Source organism: Pteropus medius, unplaced genomic scaffold (assembly GCF_902729225.1).
Source record: "Pteropus medius unplaced genomic scaffold, Ma_sr-lr_union100, whole genome shotgun sequence".
Taxonomy (NCBI): domain Eukaryota; kingdom Metazoa; phylum Chordata; class Mammalia; order Chiroptera; family Pteropodidae; genus Pteropus; species Pteropus medius.
In genome coordinates this window covers 5,961,930-5,981,497 of record NW_024348533.1, presented here as the reverse complement: position 1 = coordinate 5,981,497, position 19,568 = coordinate 5,961,930, and the positions used below count along the sequence as shown (strand labels likewise).

Below are 19,568 nucleotides of genomic sequence, written 5' to 3'. Positions count from 1 at the left end.
CCCCAGCTGAGGGGGCAGGCACACCCGACCCCAATCTCCCTTCTCTGTAGACCACTGCTCCTCAACCTTTTTGGCATCAGGATCCAGTGCTCCTATGAGAATCTAATGCCCAAGGATCTGAGGTGGAGCTGAGGCGGTGATGCTAGCCCTGGGGAGCGGCTGTAAATACAGATGAAGCTCGCTCTCTCGCCCACCACTCACTTCTTGCTGTGCGGCCTGGTTCCTAACAGGCCACAGTTGGGGATCCCTGCTGTAGATAGCACTTGTAGTGGGGTCTATGTCTTGAGCTGTTTTGGGGACCAAAGAGGTCACATGCTTGGTACTTGCCAAGGTGTCTCTGCATGTAGCCAGTGTTCTAGTTGTTTTCTGGGCAGGGCTGGGCACAGGTGCCTGTTTGGCTGAGCCCCTCTGTGCTGTCACTGGGCGTCTGGTTCCATCTCCCAGAGCAACAGGGGATGTCAGGAAGGCAGGGATGGACCTGGCCTGACAGCGATGAGCAGTGCCCTGCGTCTCCTGCTAGGAACGGCCCAACCTGGCCTAAGAGGGCTCAGCTTCTCCTTCAAGCTTAGGGATGCTGAGTCGGCCTCTTGTGGGAAGAGCTGCATTGGCCTGGCCCTGCCCTTGGTCCTGGGGCTCGCATGCTGCGGCCCGGGGGAAGGGCAGCAGAGGGCTTACCGGGACATGGGCCAAGCTCGCAGATCCTCGCCGTCTCAGGTCGCTCCTCCCGACAGACCCCGAAGCTGTCGTCCGCGGTACGGCAAAGCACCGGCCGCTCCTGGATGCCGTCCCCACAGGTCACCGAGCACTGCAGGTGGAGAGTCAGTAGTCAGGGGCCACCTCTCACGCTGGTTTGGGCCTGGAAGACCTCCCATGCATGTGACCCCCTAACACGTGCGAGGTGGTAATGGGCAGAGGGGACACTGTGGGCTACAAGCCTGTCCGGCCTTGCCTCAGCCTTGGGAGGCTGCCTCGATGTCCTGGGGCTCTGAAGAGGGGACACACATGCTTATGTCTCTGAGTCACTGTGAGTTAAAGAGAGAAGCTACACAGGGCCTGGCACTTCTGGGTGCTCTGGCTGGAGGTGGCCCAAGGCCCAGGGAAACCTGCTGTGCACTGGGCCACTGGGGAGGTTCTAAGTGAGCCCAGGAGGCTCTGGCAGAGGACCTCTCCCCCTGAACCTCCCACAAGGCTCTAAATCAACAGCACCCTCGCTGGCCCCTCCAGCCCGGCCCCCTCTGCCTTACCCACCGGGGACGGGGGGGTGGCCAGGGGGCAGCAGAAGCAGTCACGCCCAGACTTAGCTCACAACTGGCCCAGCCCTGCCTAAGGGTAATTCCCACAACCTCACCCTGTGCGTGGGAAAGCGTTGACTCAGCAGATGCGGTTGCTCAAACCCCCCAGTCTCAGGAAATGCCTGTTTTGGGGACTGACCCTTCGGCGGCAGCCGGCAACCAAGTTATGGGATGTTCTGTCTGGGATGAGTGGTTTTCATGCCTGAGGCCTGAGTCACACTGCACCAGTCGGTTTACAGGAACACTGTGATTTCTGATGAGCGCCTGCTTTCCCACCGGAAGCCTGGAGCTTCAGTACCGGATGTTATCACCCACGCAAGCATCTATGCCTACACGACTGATCCCCAGAGAAAACCTGGACATCCAGGCTCGGGTGCTCCCTGGTTGGCAGCACTTCATGTGTGTTGTCATACATCATTGTTGGGAGAATTAAGCACACCCCTGGTGACTTCTACTCCAGGGGACACCTGGAGGCATGTGCCCGGCTTCCTCTGGACTGGGCCACAACTGCTGAGCCCTGTGATCCTTCCAGCGAATCATGGAGCCCATGGCTGCTCTTGGCTGCAGCTGAATGTGTCACTTCCGCTCTGCCCTGTCCCCAAAACTGCCCCTCTGGTCCCTGAGACCATCCTCACCACCCTTTCCAGCCCAGTCCAAGTCCGCCCTTGCTCGTGTCCCCTCCTGCAAGCTTGGCCAGCCTTCCAGACCACACCTCCTCCCTCAGAAGTGGAAACCCAGGCTGTCCCTTGGGTCCTGGACCCTAGGCTGCCCTGCGTTTCTCGGGATCCCAGGTCCCTGCAGCATGTGAGAGCCTGGCCCTGAGAAGTGAAGACACACATTCCACTGGGTTTCCGCACAGAGCACTGACCCCATAGCAGCTCTGGTGCCCTAAGAACTACCAGATGTGGCCCAGGGCAGGAACTGAGTCCAGATAAAGGTGGGGCACCCTGGCCACCACTGTTTCGCCCAAGCTCAGTTTGGGGGCCGAGAACACAGGGGTTAGGGGAACAACTTACCTGGGACCAGGGTCCGGCCCGCCACTGCCCAGGACAGAGCTCGCGGTTGCAGGCCCGGCGGCCCTCAGGCCGGGCATCGTTGCAGTGCTTGGAGTGCACAGAGCGAGTAGTGTTGTTGTGCAGCCTCTGAATGCAGCGCACCCAGCGAGCCTGCGTGCCCGTCCGCCCACAGCTCCGACTGCATGGCTCCCATTCGCCCGTGACCCACCTGCCAGGGCGGAATGACACCGTCAGTCCCCCTGTGGCCCAGGTGGACAGAGCAAAGGCGGCCTGCTTCCCCAGGTGCCGCCTTCCTTGTGCGCACGAAGGTGCCCCGTAGGCCTGCCACACCCCCGCCCAAGGTCCTGGAGGTGAGGGACCCCATGCATGTCCACTGCTGGGGACCTAGAGGGGGTAGCCACAGACAACCCAGGCCCGAGAGACTCTGCTGGCCTCTGTCCCTTCTGTGTCTCTGCCCTCTGGCCTCAGCTTCTGCTGACATGACCACCATCCTTCCGGGCAGCAGTGAGAACTCCATCATCACTCATCCCTAAATGCCCCCATAGAGTTACCAGCCATCTTCCCCGTTCAGAGTCTGGAAATACAGCCCTGCCAACCCCTGGGGCTGGGGGACAAGGATGCAGCTGCTATAGTGAACTGTCTGGGAAATGTCTCCCATAGGACCAGAAGCCAGCCCTGCACTCCTTGGGCCTTAATTTCCCCTCAGTTTCCGAGCATTACCGCTTGCCATTTCTAAGGTGCACCGTGTTGTTTCAGTTTTGCAGCTCAGAAGCAGGGGTGTAGCATACAGCCTGCATCATGTTAGACTCCACGCAATGTGGTGAGCGAGAAAGAACCCATCGAACATCTCGGGAGGTGTGAGGCTCAGAACCACTCGGGGGCCCTAGACAGCCATGGGCACTCACACGGGCTGGGAGCACTCCTGGGGGTTGCAAGCCCGGCGGATGGCTTTGGGTTTCACGAGGGTGTCACAGAAGCCTCGATGTACCATCTTGAGGTCCAGCCTCCGGCGACAGCCATACTTGGTGAACTGGGACCCTGAGGACAAGAGTTTGAGGGGGCTCATTGGAGCAGTGTGGTCTCTCCAGGGGCTGCGGAGGGGCAGGTTCACTGGCATCTTCAGCCCAGTTTTCTCCACCACTCTGACAGGGTAGAGAATAGGGCAGGGTACCCAAGCCAGTCCCGAGCTAGACACAGAAGGGTAAGAGGCCAGAGAGAGTGACCGCCTTCTCCCTGGCCCCTTGGTTGGCCTCTTGGGACAGGAGGGAAGGTTTCATTTCCTCTCCTGTCGCTTAGCCATTTATTCTACCTTGAATTAATATGCCCCGAGAATCTGGTATGAGCCAGGAGTTGGCTAAACATGGGAAAACTTCCTGCAAGTTTCCTCCCCCAACAGTCTACTGCAGCAGTTCTCGACTGAGGGCAATTTTGCCCCTGGGGACACTTGGCAATGTCCGGAGGGGGCGGGTGCTACTGGCATTTGCAGGCACTAGCTGGGACACACCCCTGCGTGGGACAGCTCCAAACAGAAAATTATAGAACATGAGATGTCAGCAGTGCCGAAGTCATGAAACCTTGGCCTAGCGAGCAAGACACAAGAAAATATGGCTGGACAGCCTGATCCAGCCTGGGCCTCTGGAGGCATCACAGTGCTGTCTGGAGGCTTTAGTGGGAATGTAGCAGAGGGGCTCCCGGGGGAGGAGACAGCTTGTGCAAAGGCCCTGAGGCAAAAGCACGGCATGCCTAGGAGAAGCACCTAAGACCGGTGTGGGCAGTAGAACAGGCCATCAAGTTGCCTGAACTTCTGAGGCCGTGAGGAGAATTTTTTTGTCTTTTTTATCCCAAGAACAGAGGGAGCTGCTGAAGACTATGACAAAGGGAAGGGATATGGTCTGATCTGCCCCTTTAATAGGTCACTCTGGGAGAAAGTGAACACATGAAGGCTGGTGGGGAGTGAGGGTGGTGCCAGGATTGGGAAGATGGGAATAGCAGATGGGCCCAAGAGATACATGGGAGCGAGAGTCAACAGGACATGCAGATGAGATCCAGGGGGTTGAGGAGGCCCAGCAGCAGGCTGGGCACCACCACCCAGGCAGAAGCTCTGGAAGAGGGGCCCACTATCTGCCTGCACCAGGGAGTGGCTGGCCCAGGCCCTTGGCAAACTCCTCCTCGTCCTCTAGGCACGGATCCCACATGGCATCTGAGGGAGGTCTGTCCTGGCTACCTGCTCCTGCCTGCCAAGCTGTCTTCTCCTGCTCTGATCTTGTCCAGCCCCCCAGAAGCAGTGAGCACACTGGGCAAATCAGAACTTCTTGTCCATATCTATGTCTCCCCCAACCATGGCCTCTGTGAAGCCTGTGGCAGGAGGGGCCCCTCTGCACACAGCCTTGCCCCGGGAAGGCCTGGGAGGCCTTTCTGAACAAGAACAGGGAGAGACTACTGCATAGGGGCCCTCCACCCATCTCCAGCACAGCCCATGTCTCCCTGTGCCCTGCCTCACAAAGCCACAGTAACCCATCCAGGACGCCCTCATGGCAACCTCCTGCCAGGCCAGCTCCTGCCTCCCACACCGAGGCAGCTTCATGCTGGCATCTTCCAAGCCCCACACGTGCCCTGGCTGTGTCTGGCCTGCTACCCTGAACTCTACCCTCTTCCTTGCCCTCTGCCCCGTCCCAGGGCAAGTTCACTGCCTCAGCCACTCCAGCCCCTAGGGCCAGACTTCTCATGCCTGACACACACCTTGGGCCAGGTGGTCAGCAGGGCACTGTGGGCTCAAGATGCCCCTCTCCTGGAATACCCTCCCCGCTCAGGCCCCACTTCCTCCAGGGCCCTGACCCCGAGAAGGTCCCTCACCTCCGCCGCAGGGCTTGGAGCATGGAGACCACTTCTTAAGGGCCCACTCGTAGCCTGCGGAGTCATCTTCCAGGACCTGGTTGTCGTCCACATTGAGCGAGTCCTCGTGGATCATGTATTTGTATGTCAGCGAGATCCGGGTGGCTCCCTGCGGGATGACCTGCGCCCCACATGGCCGTGAATGTGCCTGACCCATTCCCCACCTCCTCGAAGCCACTTTAGAAAGGCCCGTTGAGGCTCACTCACAGCCCAGCTTCACTATCTGTGGTAGAATGTTCTAGAAAGCCCCCAACGCTGAACCCCTGTTCACAGGAGATACAAGGTCAGCATTCCTGTGAGCCTCTGGTTGTGACATTTTCATCCACGGTCAACACATAACCTTACTTTATGGGTCCTTCTGTGTAAAGGCATCTTATTAAGATAAGGTGTTAATTGCTAACAGTGAACTCAGGCCACTGCACTGACTCAGGCCTGAAGGAAGCTCATCTAACGCGCCGGCCACACATGGACACCGGCACCTCAGCAGCACTCGGGGACATTTTAAACAGCAAATTATCCCATGAAAGCACAAAAATGTGGAAAATGCGGTGTTACACAGACTGCGAAAAAGACACTTGTTTACAGCAGGAGCTGAACCGAGAAGCAGTGTCACCTCGTTCCACCTCGGCTGGGCGTCAGGTGACACGTTTTCACTGCTCTGCACTTGTCTGCCAATGTGAAGAGCACCTCAAGCGTTGATTTGGGGATTACAAATACATTTGAGCAAGTAGACAAATTTACCCACACAGAAAGCACGGGTCCTGAGCCCACCCATGTGTGCAGTGACACAGGCGGGTCACCAACAATCCCGGGGACAAGGAGAGCAGAGCACACGCCCTGGGACAGGGTGTGTGGTGTGGGGTCAGCTACAGTATGCTCACTTTAGCTGAGGGGCACCTGAGCCTTATCTGCAGGGGTATGATTTTTTTTACAGATAAAGTATATTACTTATACAATTAAAATTAACTTTTAAAATGTGATTAGAAAATCAAGGCCCCTCCGTCCCCTCATAAACAGGGGCAGCCTGTGGTCCTGAACTCAGGAGACCTGAGGCCCAGTCCTGCTCAGGGACAAAGTTCAGTGTGACCTGGTCTGGTGGTCCAACATCCTGAGCCCCATCAGTCACTCCCAGGGTGTGGCAGGGCTTAGAGTTGATGGCAGATGTGAAGGAGCATGAGAGGTGGCTGTAAGTGTCATTCTGGAGGAGAGTTGGCCTGAGGTCACCCAGGGACTGAGCCCCGACTGGCAGCTCCATGTCCATTCCTGACACTTAGATAGGGATCCTTGGTCCAAAAAATGGGCCATTCCAAGCGTGGCCAGAAGGATGCTGGAAATCTCAGGGTGCCAAGACCCTCTGTCCCTTCCCCAGTGGTCACCTGCCCCTGGCCTGGGCACCCAGGAGGGGGCGGGCCTGGCCCCTGCCTGGACTCACCAGAACGGCGATGGTGCCATGCAGGGGACCCATGCTCTGCAATGTCTCCCGGCCGTCCTCGTCGCGGTACTCCCACTCCACACCCATGGCGATGAACGATTTGGAAGTGGGACCCACCTCGTTCTCTTCGTTTAAAATGAACTTGCCTGTCTCCAGGTTCTTGATGGCTGAGAACGGCAGAGGGAGTACCGACCATGACCCCCGAGATCCAGGCACACCGAGGGGAGACTAGCAGGCTGCTGGCTAGGGTGAGGGGAGGGGTGCTGCTGCTGCCCAGGACTCTGCTGCTTACACACCCGCCTGCCTTCTGGTGGGCCATGTGGGCCAAGCCAGGAAAGGGAAGGTGGGCACCCCCAGCCGGGCCTCGGACTTCAGGGTCTCTGCCGATCCCCAGAGGAGCCAGCCTGCAGATCTGCTGTCACTGGGCTCTGAGACTCACCCAGGTGATGGCCGGTATTGTCTGCCTCCTGGATGAGCAGGTGTCTGGCTCCTACTGGGATCTCAAACATCTTGATATAACCTTTGTTGGGATGTGGGGAGACAAAGCCAAGTGAGAGGAGGGTCTGCTCGGGTGCAGATGAGGCATGGAGGGCTTCACTCTAAAAGTGACTTGAGGCCCCCCAGTGTTTCATGGTCCCTGACCGTCCACCCAGAGAGACAGCAGCCTGCACTGACCAGTAAAGGGTAGTCCTGTTGGCAGCCAGCTGGAGGACCCGCAGTTGTCCCACAGGCTTAAAGGGCAGGGGGCCCCTTGGCCCCCCAAATAAACATCTGAGATCCACCATACAGACCTGTATCCTGGCATCCTCTGCCCGGACCTCGTGACCCAGGCCCCTACTCTCCCTGTCCCCCACCCCCGCGGGGCCTGGCTCAAGCTGTCCTGACTTAGGTTCCCCCATGACCCCAGCCTCCCAGATCATCCCCAGAGCAGTCAGGAACCCAGACAGAGTCCCAGGGATGAGTCCATCCCACATTTCCCTGCCAGCCACTGGGGACATTCAGGCCGCAAGGCCGAGGGAGGAGCTCACTCACCCAGCTTCTTGGGTGAGCGTGTGAACGTGCCCTTGACCACTTTGCAGTGGGTGTTGTCCCCTCCACACACGCCACACTTGTCCTCTTGCTTGCTGGAGCCGATCACCCCATCGCAGCCCACCTTCTGCGGGGGGTGGGGGGGGGGTAGGGGAGTGCAGTGTACACGTGAGACCCCTTCCCCACTCGTTCTCTGGCCTGACTTGTGTCCCCAAGGCCTTGGTACCTGTTCCCTGGCTGTCCCTTCTTAGCAATTCCCAACACAGGGGAAGGAGACAGGGCTTTGGAGTAAGACAGACTTTACACGTCCTGCTGAGGACCAGCCACTTCCCTCGCTCATTCGCTCATCTGGACAGTGTGACTTCAGAGAATTCTGGACGGACGAATAGGGCCACATCCTGAGACCGTCCTAGCTTGGCAGGCTGGCCTCCAAATGAACGTTTCTGTCCCGAGGGCTGTAACTCGGACCTGGCTTCTGCCCCTTCTCCCAGGGTCACGCAGCGCCCCCTCCCTGCATCCCGCCCCGGGCTCCCACCCACAGCTTAGGCCTGGCTGCCCCAGCCTTCACATTGCTCCCAGAACACAAGGTCCTCTTCGGTTTGTCTTCAGGTGTCTGGACAGGAGGTGACCAGAGTTGTAGAAATACTTTTGCCTTCATTCTCGTAACAAATCCTCTCAACACTGCCCCCTCCGGTAGCGAAAATTATTCCACACACAACGGAACGTTCCATTGTTCAGGGCCATTTGGTAGAGGCAGTGATAACTCAGTCTCTTCTACTCTCTAAATCTCTAACAGTGTGTCATTCTCAGACCACAGAGGCTCTACAGGGAGCAGCCCGTGTGGGCTTAGGGCCCAAGACCACTCTCATACCAACATCCACACCAACCACTCTCCTGGCTCAGCAGGGAAAATGACCTCTCCTGAGCTGCTCGAATCTCCCTGGCCTAGAGTGTGCCATGGCATCACATGTTTCCCTCTTTGCCCTGGCTTTCAGGAAGCTCAGAGCGAATTCTCACCTCAAGACCCTCTTACCACCACCTCGAGAGAGGCCTTTTTCATCTCCCTTTGCTCTTATATTTTTGACATTTGTCTTACAAGGACCCTTTAGGGCAGGGGCTCTAGACCATGAAGAGGGTACAGAGCAGCAGTTCGTGCATCATTTTTTAATGTGTGTGCAGAAATTCACAATCTTTGGGTTTATTGATCTGTATGATTATAAGCCTTTTGAATCTTTTTTTTGGAAGTAAGTGTGAAAAATAACAAAACGAACATGTTCTTTTTTAAAAAATGATTTATGGGAGAACAAAATTAGCAAAGGAAGGGAACATGATAAACTGGGGGAAATTTTGGTCTTTTAAGTTTAAGGCACAGAAGTCTGAGCTTAAAGCACAAATGTGCCACATGCTGGCCATGTGGTCTTAAGAGAAACTCTGAGTTTGTTTTCATGTTTGTAACACGGAGTCCGAGCAGCCCCCCTTGCCAGGGCTATTGCCAAGGTAAGAGGAGATGGTCCTTATGAACATGCTGCCTGGCACAGAGTGTGACCTCAGTGGAGGATGGAGGTGATGCTGAGGAGGACTGGGGGGAAGAAGCAGTGTGAGAGAATCCTTTCCAGGCCAGGGCAGCTGCGATATTAGATTTATAATAAATACATATTTAGATTTATAATAAATACATATTTGGTCTTCATCTATTTCTGGCACAGAGCTCTTAAAACTCTTGGGATTTCTAGTGCTGAGAGCTACACCGGTGTCTTTTGTTATGCTAACTTTGGGGCACACGTAAGGATGGGGGCTGGTTGCCAGGAGAACCAACCATGTCATTAGGGGCTTGGAAGTTTCAGCCCCACTCCCTGACCTCCAGGGAGGGGAGAGTGGCTGGAGACTGAATCAATCACCAATGGCTAATAATTTAAGCAATCGTACTGTAAAAAAGTAATAAATGGAGCCACTTTAAAATGGAGTTGGAGCTGTCACCCCACAGGAACTGCCTCACATGTCTTAGGCCTCAAATCTTTAAGATGTTAAAATGGGGCAAAATAACCTTTGGATTGCGCCTAAAGCAACACTGTGCCTCAAAGAACTGTCTACAAAAATAACAAGAAAGAAGTAGTTATTCTGACTATTGGACTGATGACCACAGGACCGAAAATTAAAAACACTGTTTAGACTTAACATCCCTGTGTTATGTTACCTGCACCAATAGAAATGCCTTCCTCCTATGGACGTTATTGTTCCCCTTCCCTTTCTCATAAACACCCATTACCTTCATTTCCTAATCGAAACATTATTTGGGTTTCTGCCTGAATCGGTGGGTCCTACATAGCCAATCTTTGATCTCAAATAAACGCCTGTTGCCTCTCACGTTGAAAGGCCTTTTATTTTTAGGTTAACAACCCCTGTGTAATGAAGCCTCCATAAAACCCTAAAAGGGTGGGGTTTGGAGAGTTTCTGGGTTGGCAAACACATGGAGATTAGGGGAGTGGTGTACCTGGAGAGGGCACGGAAGGCCCCCACACCTTGCCCTATGATTCTCTTCCATCTGGCAATTTATAGCCTGTTTGTCAGAAGCACAGATCACACTTGGACTTGTGATTGGGGTCTGAAAGGGTGGGAGCAGTCTTGTAGAACTGAGCCCTCAGCCTGTGGGATCTGATGCTACCTCCAGGTAGACAGGGTCAGAACTAAGAACTGTTGAACACTGAGTTGGTGTGGGGGAAACCTACACACTGGAACTAGGTGCAAAATGTCAGCAGTACACTCATCTGAGGGGGATCAATGGTCAGATTTCCTACAGAATAACCTGCCACTACAGCTCTGAGGCTTTTCACTCCCCCTGGCTCGGGAACATCCACCTTTGGCACATGTCCACAGACCTTTGGGATATCTGATATCCCGCTGTAAGTGAACTAGGGGGAGGTGATACTAGGACATGGTGAGGGAGTGAAAAGCCTCAGAGCTGTAATGGCAGGTGGCTGCCAACACAGATGTGCACAGGCGCCAGTGAAGGCACTGTCTCCGGTGCTGAGCCCGACCTGACAGAAGCCAGCCCAGGTATCAAGTGCCTTAGCTGAGAATCAGCTCTTAGGAGTTCTTCACTGACTCACATGTTCTTTCTAAAGAGGCTTGCACTAACTGGAGATCCAACGGATTGGAAGAGAGAAAGGATATTCGGACAAAAAGAAAATGAATAGCATGCCACGTTTGAAAACAGTTGTTCTAACTGAGCTTTTTGTTCACGAGTTACAGATGGTTAACAAAAGGAAAACAGTAAACTAACTACTTGATCTGTCAAACCTCGAGAGGTATTAAAATGACCAGTCGCTATTTCTCCTCCATTCTAAGACACGTTTTCTTTTCACCTTTCACTACTTGTGAAATCAGGGCCCTGCCTGCCACCCAGAGGGATGTTTAACACAGTGGATTTTTGTTCGGGCAGCTGCTGGCCAGCTCATCTCAGGTGCTGTGACCATCCAGCCCAGGCAGGCACCCTCCCGGCTCGGGAACATCCACCTTTGGCACAAGTCCACAGACCTTCGGGATATCTGATATCCCGCTGTAAGTGAACTAGGGGGACATGATACTAGGACTTCAACCAAGTCCAAGAAGCCAGTGACGTACAGGGCTCTCTTACTGGCCTGAAACCTCACTTCAGATCTTAAAAGGGTTAATGGGGCCAATGACAGGTCAGGTTGGGATGGCCACGTGTCCCTGAGTGGCTCCACATGGCTGCTGCTGCTACCCGCACAACCAAACGAGGGTGACCACTTGGTTCCATTTCAGTTCAAGCCGAGGTGGGGATGCTGGTGGTGATGGTGGGGTACCTGCCACATGGTGAGGGGCACATAGCTAATAGGGTGCGGCTTTCCTCCCTTCTGATCTGTCATGAAATCCTACCCATGAGTTATTAGAGAAGGAAATATGGCAGCTCATTTCCACTTCTCCTTTTTTCATAGCAGTTTTTAGATGACATATTTTATAGCATGTAATTCCTTTATCAAGGTAGTAGATTGTGTCCTTTATCAAAACAAAATGACCCTGGAAGCCTCATTTAATTCTTGATTCTTTTGATTCCCTGCGGTGTACGTATTATGTGTGCATACATCTTTGCTGCCATTTCACTTTTAACTTTCCAGAGTCATTGTGTTTTGATATTCTCTAACTGACAGCAATCACTTGGATAGTATTTTTCCACCCGCTATTAGATTCTTCTAAAATAAGAGTTTCACGTTCGCTTGTAGTGTTAGGACTCATGCAGTTCATCTTTCTACCGCCCATGTCCTTTGTGCATTTTTCCTTCCTGTCTCGCCTGTTTTCTAACATTTGCAATATGGTCATAGAGAAATGTAAATAAATATCTTTGTTTTTGAAGCTCCCAGCTGCTCCCACAAAGAAGGCAAATTGGTGCTCTGAATCTTCTGTTAGGTTTACAGCCATATTTACAGCTGCCATATAGAGCTACATCTGCTATTAAATGTTTCCCATGCTTACTGCCTGTATTAGTCATGGTTTTTAAAATATTCTGTGTCTTATGATGTCCCAGGACTAGCCAGAGATGGGTGTCTTAGAGATGGCCAAGGGCTGGGTTGGGAGGAGGCCTTTCAGATGCAAACGAGCCAAACCCCCAGCCACCTGCTTTATCTCTCACAGGTCAGAATACTATTTCACCTGGGGAAATCATCCCAGGCCAGGCAGCAGGCAACTCTAAGACCACCTTTATAGCTGAGATCTGCTGGAATGATTCAAAACAGCCAATCCGAAACTGTTTGCCTTGCCCTGCCTGCTATTCCCATGGAAACCATAACACAAGTTCCAGCCTAGGCTTTCTCTGCTCCTTTCTGCCTTCTGACTAACCTGGTTCTTTGAGAAGGGTAAGTAATAAATTCTTTTTTCAATGGCATTGACCTCTCTGTGGCATCACACAATCACCTCCATAAATCAAAGTACAAGGGGTACAGAGGGACCTCTGCTATCTTTGTTTCTGAAGATTTGGCTTCACTGTCTGAGCAGATCATGTGGCCTGGCCTCCCTGCGAGGCTCAAGCCAAGCCAGCATCTTCCACCCCTGTCTCTGTGTCTCGGTGAAGCCTCCTTAACCTCAGGGACCATCCTACATGAATGCGGAGAAGCCCTAGGTTCTCCCGGCCTCCCTCCTCATGCAGGTGTGCCTGTGGCATTCTGCCAGAAACTTCTTGAGGAGAGTCAGCCTCTATGACACCTACAGTCAGGCCTGTCTGCTCAAACTACAGAGGTTTTCCGTTGTTTCTAGGGAGTCTGGCAGGGGCAAGTCTGTGCTCAGGTCACTGCCACATGCTGAGATCACTCCACACTTGTTTCGTGTGTCAGCCTGAGATTGAAGCTAAACACATAACAACAGAAAACAGCAGGCATTTCTACAAAGAGCCCAACCAACGAGACCCATGGCAGGCCACTGTGAAAAAGTAAGCTGTCCAGGGCCCAGCGGAGTGCAAGGATGTGGCAGTGCTTCACAGGGGCACCCAGGGACGGGGTGCCTCGGAATGGCCTGGGGAGCTCCTAAAACTCACGCTCCTGGACCCCGCCTCCACCTGGGAGTCAGTCTCAGGAGGGGCCCCGAGCTGCCGATGGCTCCGAGGCACACGCAAGGCTGAGAGCCCCCAGTGCAGGGGACAGCAGACCAGCACTTGCTGAGAGCCTGCCCTGCTCCAGGTGCTGTTTCTGACACTCTGCCTGCTGAAGCGCAACAAGTCCTCAACAACCCCAGGAAGCTACCGCCCTGGCCCCCGCACCGGCCCTGCGGCACTCACCCTGCAGTCACCACGCACGCAGAGGCTGAAGGCGTCCTTGTAGGAGCAGCGCGTCCCGTCGTGCACCATGCGCTTCATGGACACCACCTCCCCAGTCTCTTTGGACTGGCAGTAGAGGTGGCACCTCTCCTTGGCTGTAAGGGGAGCAGTGGGTATTGGGGAGACATGCTGGCCGCACCAGTCCCCTCCCTTCCTGAATCCACTCAGGAGAAATTTCCAGGACGGGTTTCTTAGGAATCACTGCCCCCCAACGCACCTGCCCTGGGGTGAGAAAGGGGCCAGGAGACTGCAACTACCTTCAGTCTCTGTCCTGGGGCCTTCGACCCTGGGGCCCTGGACTTGGGAGAGTTTTTCCCACTGAGCCAGGCTGTGTTGGAGAGCCTGGGTCTCAGGCCCCCGAGATCCCACCCAAAAACTCCAACACCTGGCAGAAGGCAACTGGCTGCTTGCCAGCTCTTCATCTGAAGTCCCAAATAAGGCCAGAGGCCCCTCGAGTCAGAATCGGGTCCCTGGCACTTTCCCTTGTCCTCATTTTTCTCAGAAGTCAGTAAAACACTGGGTCACTATTTGATGACCATCTATCCTGCCCGCCAGTTGGCAGCTTGCCTTGGAGGGGAACCCCCTCTGCTCTGGCAGCCCTCCCTGCAGGGCACTCCTCTGGTGGGACATACATGGGGCGATGGAGGTAGCAGGGCAGGCTCATGCCAGCCACCGTCCCCTGCCCCATGCCTGGAAGAAATCTGAAATTCCATCGTGGGGTATGGGAGGACAAACGGAATACAAACACCATCATGCCTGAAACAAGACTTATCAGTCTCCAGGAGACAATAAATGCCTTTTAATGCATAAAGCAGTTGGAGTCATGTTTTCTGATACTGGGAGCTGAGTCCTGACTGAAAGACTAGAAGGCTATAGGTAACCTGCTTCCTTGGCAGGGTGGCCCAGCGCTGTCTCTGCCCCATCCCTGGGTGGGCCTCACAGCACAGGGCCAGCCTCACCCACCAGGTGGTGACAGAGGGACCGGGCACTCACCAGGCCTCCCCACTCCTGCACCCTCCCCTGCATCCTTGGCCAGGCTGTTTTCTGGCTCTTCTGGGACTGCTGTCCTGCCTGGAGCCCCCAGCTTCCACCCAGGGGGTGCCCGGCAGCCACACCACCAGGGTGGGCTTTGCTGGTAGCCCCTCTGCCAGAAGTTTTGCCCACATAAAATCAGTGGCACAGGACATCAGGAGCCCAGTCCACCCACTGACCTGTCCTCTGGGCACTCACTCTACCCCCCACTCAGAGACTCACCATCCCGGTGCTCGTGGGGCAGCCAGTGGTGCTGGGCATCTCCGTGCTCAAAGTACAGGTCCCACTGGCGGCACTGCTCCTCGCGGAAGTCGGCCAGGCTGTCAGGGCAGTCCTGCGTGTTGCAAAGCTGGAAATCGTAGCCCAGACCCGAGCAGGTACGGCCCCCGTTAGCAGGGCTGGAGGAGAAAGCAAAGGACATGCAGCCTGGTGCCACCAGGAAGAGGCCAGCACTCAGGGTGCCACTTGTGGGAATAGGGAGCGCCCTGAATCTCGAGGGTCGGGAGCAGCTCTGCTGAGTAGAGGGACCCAACCCAGTGGTGCGTCCTCTGCATCCCGGTCCAGGCCTGTGCTTGACCCAGGGTGGGAACTCAGAAGGCAACTGCGAAGTCGTGGAATCCCACTGTTTAGGCTCTTCACGAGCAAACACTCAGCCCACCTCCCTCCACCTCAGAGAGTTTGGGCTGCATGTCTCTCATTCCCTCAGTTCGCTGAGAACAGCACCAGTCCACAATGCACTAGCCCCACAGCAAAGGCAGCGGCAGGTGCATCTGACAGACGGGGGATGAGGAGTGGCAGGCCAGCACCTGGGAGGAGCTCTGGGGGCCTCAGTGTCACCACTTGCCAGGTGTGGCAGAGCCAAGCAGAACCTGAGACTTGAGCAAAAGCCATGCTTTGTTCTTGACAAGTGGCAGTGACTACCGTTGCAGCACAGTAGAAGTGAAAAGGAGCTGGCCTCCATGAGTCCCCTTACACTTGCTGTGCTCTCACGCGACTCCGTGGAAGTAATGATCCGAGAAAGGAGGGAGAACCAAGAGGTCTCAGTGTTTGCGGAGAGATTGGAAGAAAGGGCAACTCTGAGGTTGCCATCAGGTCACAAATGGGAATAAGAACACCAACAAGGGTGTCACTAGTAGTGGGAGCAGGCCTGGGTGTAGGAGTGGGGAGCCCGGGACATCCGTGCAGCAGGTGTGGGTGGGGAAACAGCAGGAAGGGCCAGCTGTCGCCAGAGCCCCTGGCCAGCCCAGGCAGCAGGCATCTTTATTGGAATGGAATCCTTATAACCCCAAAATTGAGTGGGAGCTGGAGAATGTGGGGAAGGGAGAACAGGTGAGGAGCTAGAGACTGGATCATTTGCAATTTCTCAATCACAAGAGTGGAGATAGCGAAGAACACGGTGGGAACTCTGTCCTGCAAGCAGGGTCCAACTAGGGACTATGCGGAGGTGTCCTCACACTTGTCCCAATGTCACAGGAAAAGCTGCAGACTAGCGCAGGGAGTACAACTAAAATGGGGCAGTGTGAGTTCTGGCAGTTACTGCCTGGAGGACAAATGAAAGGAGTGGCCCATGGGGTGCTGACGAGAAGGCTGCATGGAGCCTGGGATCTGGGAAGTGCTTGGGTCACTGCAGCTGCGTGTCTTCTGCTGACGTGGATGAGGCTAGCATTGCCGAGCAGTTGCCATAGCTCTGTGTGGCCGTATCAACGCTGTCTGACAGTCACTGATGCAGAGGCACTGGGCAGGGGTTGGCTACTCTCTGGGACTGATGGCTTTCTGAACAGACAGGCTCATAGGTTATCTTGATAGCTTTGCTCCTGTCACAGCTGCTGCCCCTGTCTCCTGCTGCCACCAAGGAGACTGGGCCAGCAAGAGGAGAAAAATCCCTAGAGTACGCAGGTGAGAAGGGACAGAACATGGACCTCTCCCCACTCTGAGACCACATGAGTTCCCCCAAGAACCAGGCCAGAGGGTGAGTCCACCAGAGCCCAGGGCCTGGCATCAAGCAGGAAGAGTCAGGACCTGGATGCCCACAGCAGGCAGGGGAGTCAGGCCAGACCTGCTCCCCAACTGTGCACCTTGGGCCCAAGTCATTCCCTCAGCACGGGAAGGGGCAGCTGAGATGGGTCCTTCTGACGAGTGTGGACCTGACCCTTCCTCCCAGAGCTGTGATTGCTCAGCCCCTCCAGCTCCCTCCCAGACAGTCTGGACAGGTCCCGGAGACCTGTGGGGCTTAAATTTTGGGGTCACAGGCTCCTCTGAGATGTGAAGCTAGAGACCGGTTCCCCTGGAAAAACACAGATGCACAGAAAGTCATGTACGATTTTTGCTGGGAACATGGCAGGGCCCACAGAAAGGGGATGAGCTGGGGACTGAGGCCCAGTGTTTAGGGCCCCAACCCTAGTATCTAAGAAGTCCCGGGGGTGGAGGAGGTATGTGAAGATGGCTGTATGTGGGCCTGTATGTGGGCCTGGCATTATTATGACACCCAGTTTGAAAGCTGGAAATCTGGTTTGGTTTTTTATATTAAATTCTACATTTTAAATATTTTCATGTAAATCAAAGTCTTTAAAAACACTGGACAAGCCAAAAAAAGAAAGACAAAAGCCACATGTCTCCAGGCAGCTGAGGGGCCTGTAATGGGCAGGTGGAAATCCAGTGAGCTGACATCTGAGAGGACCTCTTCCCACATGCCAAGCATCATTCACGTTACTATACCCGTACCCACAATGACCCTATGGGCAGGCTGCCTGAAGCCCAGGGCTCACTGACCCACCCCAGCCACAGAAGGTGGCAGGGCTCAAGCCCTCTGGCTCCACATTGCCCCTCTCTATGAGCACTGCACTGAGTGAGGCCCAGGCCAAGGGCTCAGGCAGGGGGAGTGGCGTGAGCATGAATAAAGAAGGGGACACAAACCCGAGAGATATTTATAAGGTGGGGTGGGAAGAGAGGGACAGAGAGCGGGTAGGGAGGACATGCCTGGGAAGCAGGAGAGGGAGCATGGTAAGAATCTGATGGGCTTGGAGGCAGCCTCTCCAGGCTGTCTCTCCCCTAGGCAGCTGGCCACAGGTGACATGTCGCTTGCCCCTGCCCCTTGGCTGGCTGCAAATAGCTGCTCCCTGGGGCCCAAGGGAGCCCTCCCCATCCTTATGCCCAATTTCTGCTCTCTGTTCAGCCAGTGCCTAGAGGAAGGTGCAGGGGACTGAATTTCCAGGTCTCCTGGGCCAGCTCTGCCTGCAGCAGGCTGTGTGGTCTGGGCTATGAGCCTCCCTCTCTGAGTCTCAGCTTCCTTCCAGGGAGGGCGAAGAGGGGCTGCAGGCCTGCGCACCCTCTCTAGAACTGTTGTGCAGCCACAGGGGTCTTGCAGGATAGGGAGGGGCCTCTGGGACAGCAGCTGCCACCCAGGAGGGCTGGGAAACGTCAGGGTCAACTCACTGTGGGTTGTCGCACTGGCGGGTCCTGAACTTAACACCTGTGCCGCAGGTGCGCGAGCAGGAGCCGAAGGGTGTCCAGGCACCCCAGTTGCCGTCCCGTTTGAGGATGTCAGGTGTCAGCCAGATGCAGTGCCCTTTAAAGCAGTGCTGGAAGACAGAAGTTCACTTCCTTGACCCACCACTCGCATGCCCCTCCCCTTCATCCTGCAGTGTCCACGAGGCCCTAGAGGCAAAGGGAGAGGGGGCCCTGCTCACCCCTAGAATCTCCAAGCCCCTCGGGAGGCCTCATGAGGTGTCGGCCCACCCAGCACCCCCGACCACTGCCCTGGCCTCCCACCATCTTCTGCTCCTGTCCAGCCTACTCTGTCCCCACAGCCAGAGCCTGCCCCACACTATGTCACACAGGGAACACTAAAATAGATGCAAGTGGCACATCAAGCTAGTGATTCCACAGACATATCAGATCTACTTGCTTAAATAGAAAAGTCAATTTAAAGAAAATATGGAAACAAAGTTCAGGCAGCATGTTAACATGGTAAAAATTCATTAAAATAGAAAGTAGAACACTGGAGAGGAGGGGACACAGTCTACAACTTGAACCTAATCACACTGCTCCCCTTCCTCCTACAGGGAGGACGCTTACACAATTTGGAGGCCCATCTTAAGAAGATCGCAAAATTAAAAATACTAAATTAGGTATGAAATAGAATATCAATTTAGAATAAGAAAATACATCACAACAATTTAAAAATCTAGAAACTGACCAACACCACAAACCACCAACAGTGGAGAACAATGATTTTTTTTCAAAATAATTGACTGACACAAGTTTTCCTGAAATTCTCATTGTGTACTCTTTCATTCCCTCTTCACATGACAATAATTTTGTAATGTTGTTTTCCATAGAGAGACAGAAAGATAATGTAGTCAGTCATTCCACAGCAAACTTTTTCTGTAAGCGCCAGAGAGTAACTATTTTAGACTCCATAGGCTAAGTGATCTCTGTTGCCACTACTTAACTCTGTCATTGGAGCATGAAAGCGGCTACAGACAACATATAAATGAACTCAGACGACTGTGTTCCAATAAAACTTTGTTTGTAAAAACAAACAGCAAATAGAAACTTCAAGAATAGAGTTGTAAGGAGCTTGGTGAACTCTCTCCTCAGTAAAACAACCAACCACTTAGCTGATGTTTTTTAATCATTTTTAAAAACAACCATTTAAAGTATCTGGAAATTGTCCTAAGGTCAATACAATAAATGGAGAAACATTTATTCAAGAAAATCTGCTAAATCTTGGTAAGAACAGTGAAAGTCTGTGGCATTTGAGCCACAATCCTCTTGCATCTCTTCCCCAACTCAGTGTGATGGAAGCTTTGCTGCCTAGAAGAGGGAGCTCCCTCTACCCTCACCTCCCAGGCTGGGGCTACAGTTTCACCCTGGGAGAGGCAGGCCACTGGCACCTTCCATACCTCCCGGCTCTACATTATAGTCTATGTCAGGTAGGGCAGCCAATAGGACTGGGGCTCCCTTTGCCCACCCAGCCCCACTCCCGGGGTAGAGGCTGTCCCCCAGGTATGACAGACCAAGAACACTGGATCCCGAAAGCCCCTCCCCAG

At 54.3% G+C, this 19,568-nt stretch overlaps 1 protein-coding gene across 1 annotated transcript in view; it reads right to left on the bottom strand.

Moving 5' to 3' along the window:
- The window catches only part of ADAMTS2 (ADAM metallopeptidase with thrombospondin type 1 motif 2), a 204,940-nt gene that overhangs the window by 10,517 nt on the left and 174,855 nt on the right, over positions 1-19,568 (bottom strand). The window contains 10 exon segments of the mRNA XM_039880269.1: positions 676-805; positions 2,309-2,516; positions 3,214-3,346; positions 5,162-5,321; positions 6,633-6,799; positions 7,072-7,152; positions 7,665-7,788; positions 13,447-13,580; positions 14,740-14,915; positions 17,950-18,095. Coding sequence (XP_039736203.1) covers positions 676-805; positions 2,309-2,516; positions 3,214-3,346; positions 5,162-5,321; positions 6,633-6,799; positions 7,072-7,152; positions 7,665-7,788; positions 13,447-13,580; positions 14,740-14,915; positions 17,950-18,095 — 1,459 coding nt within the window.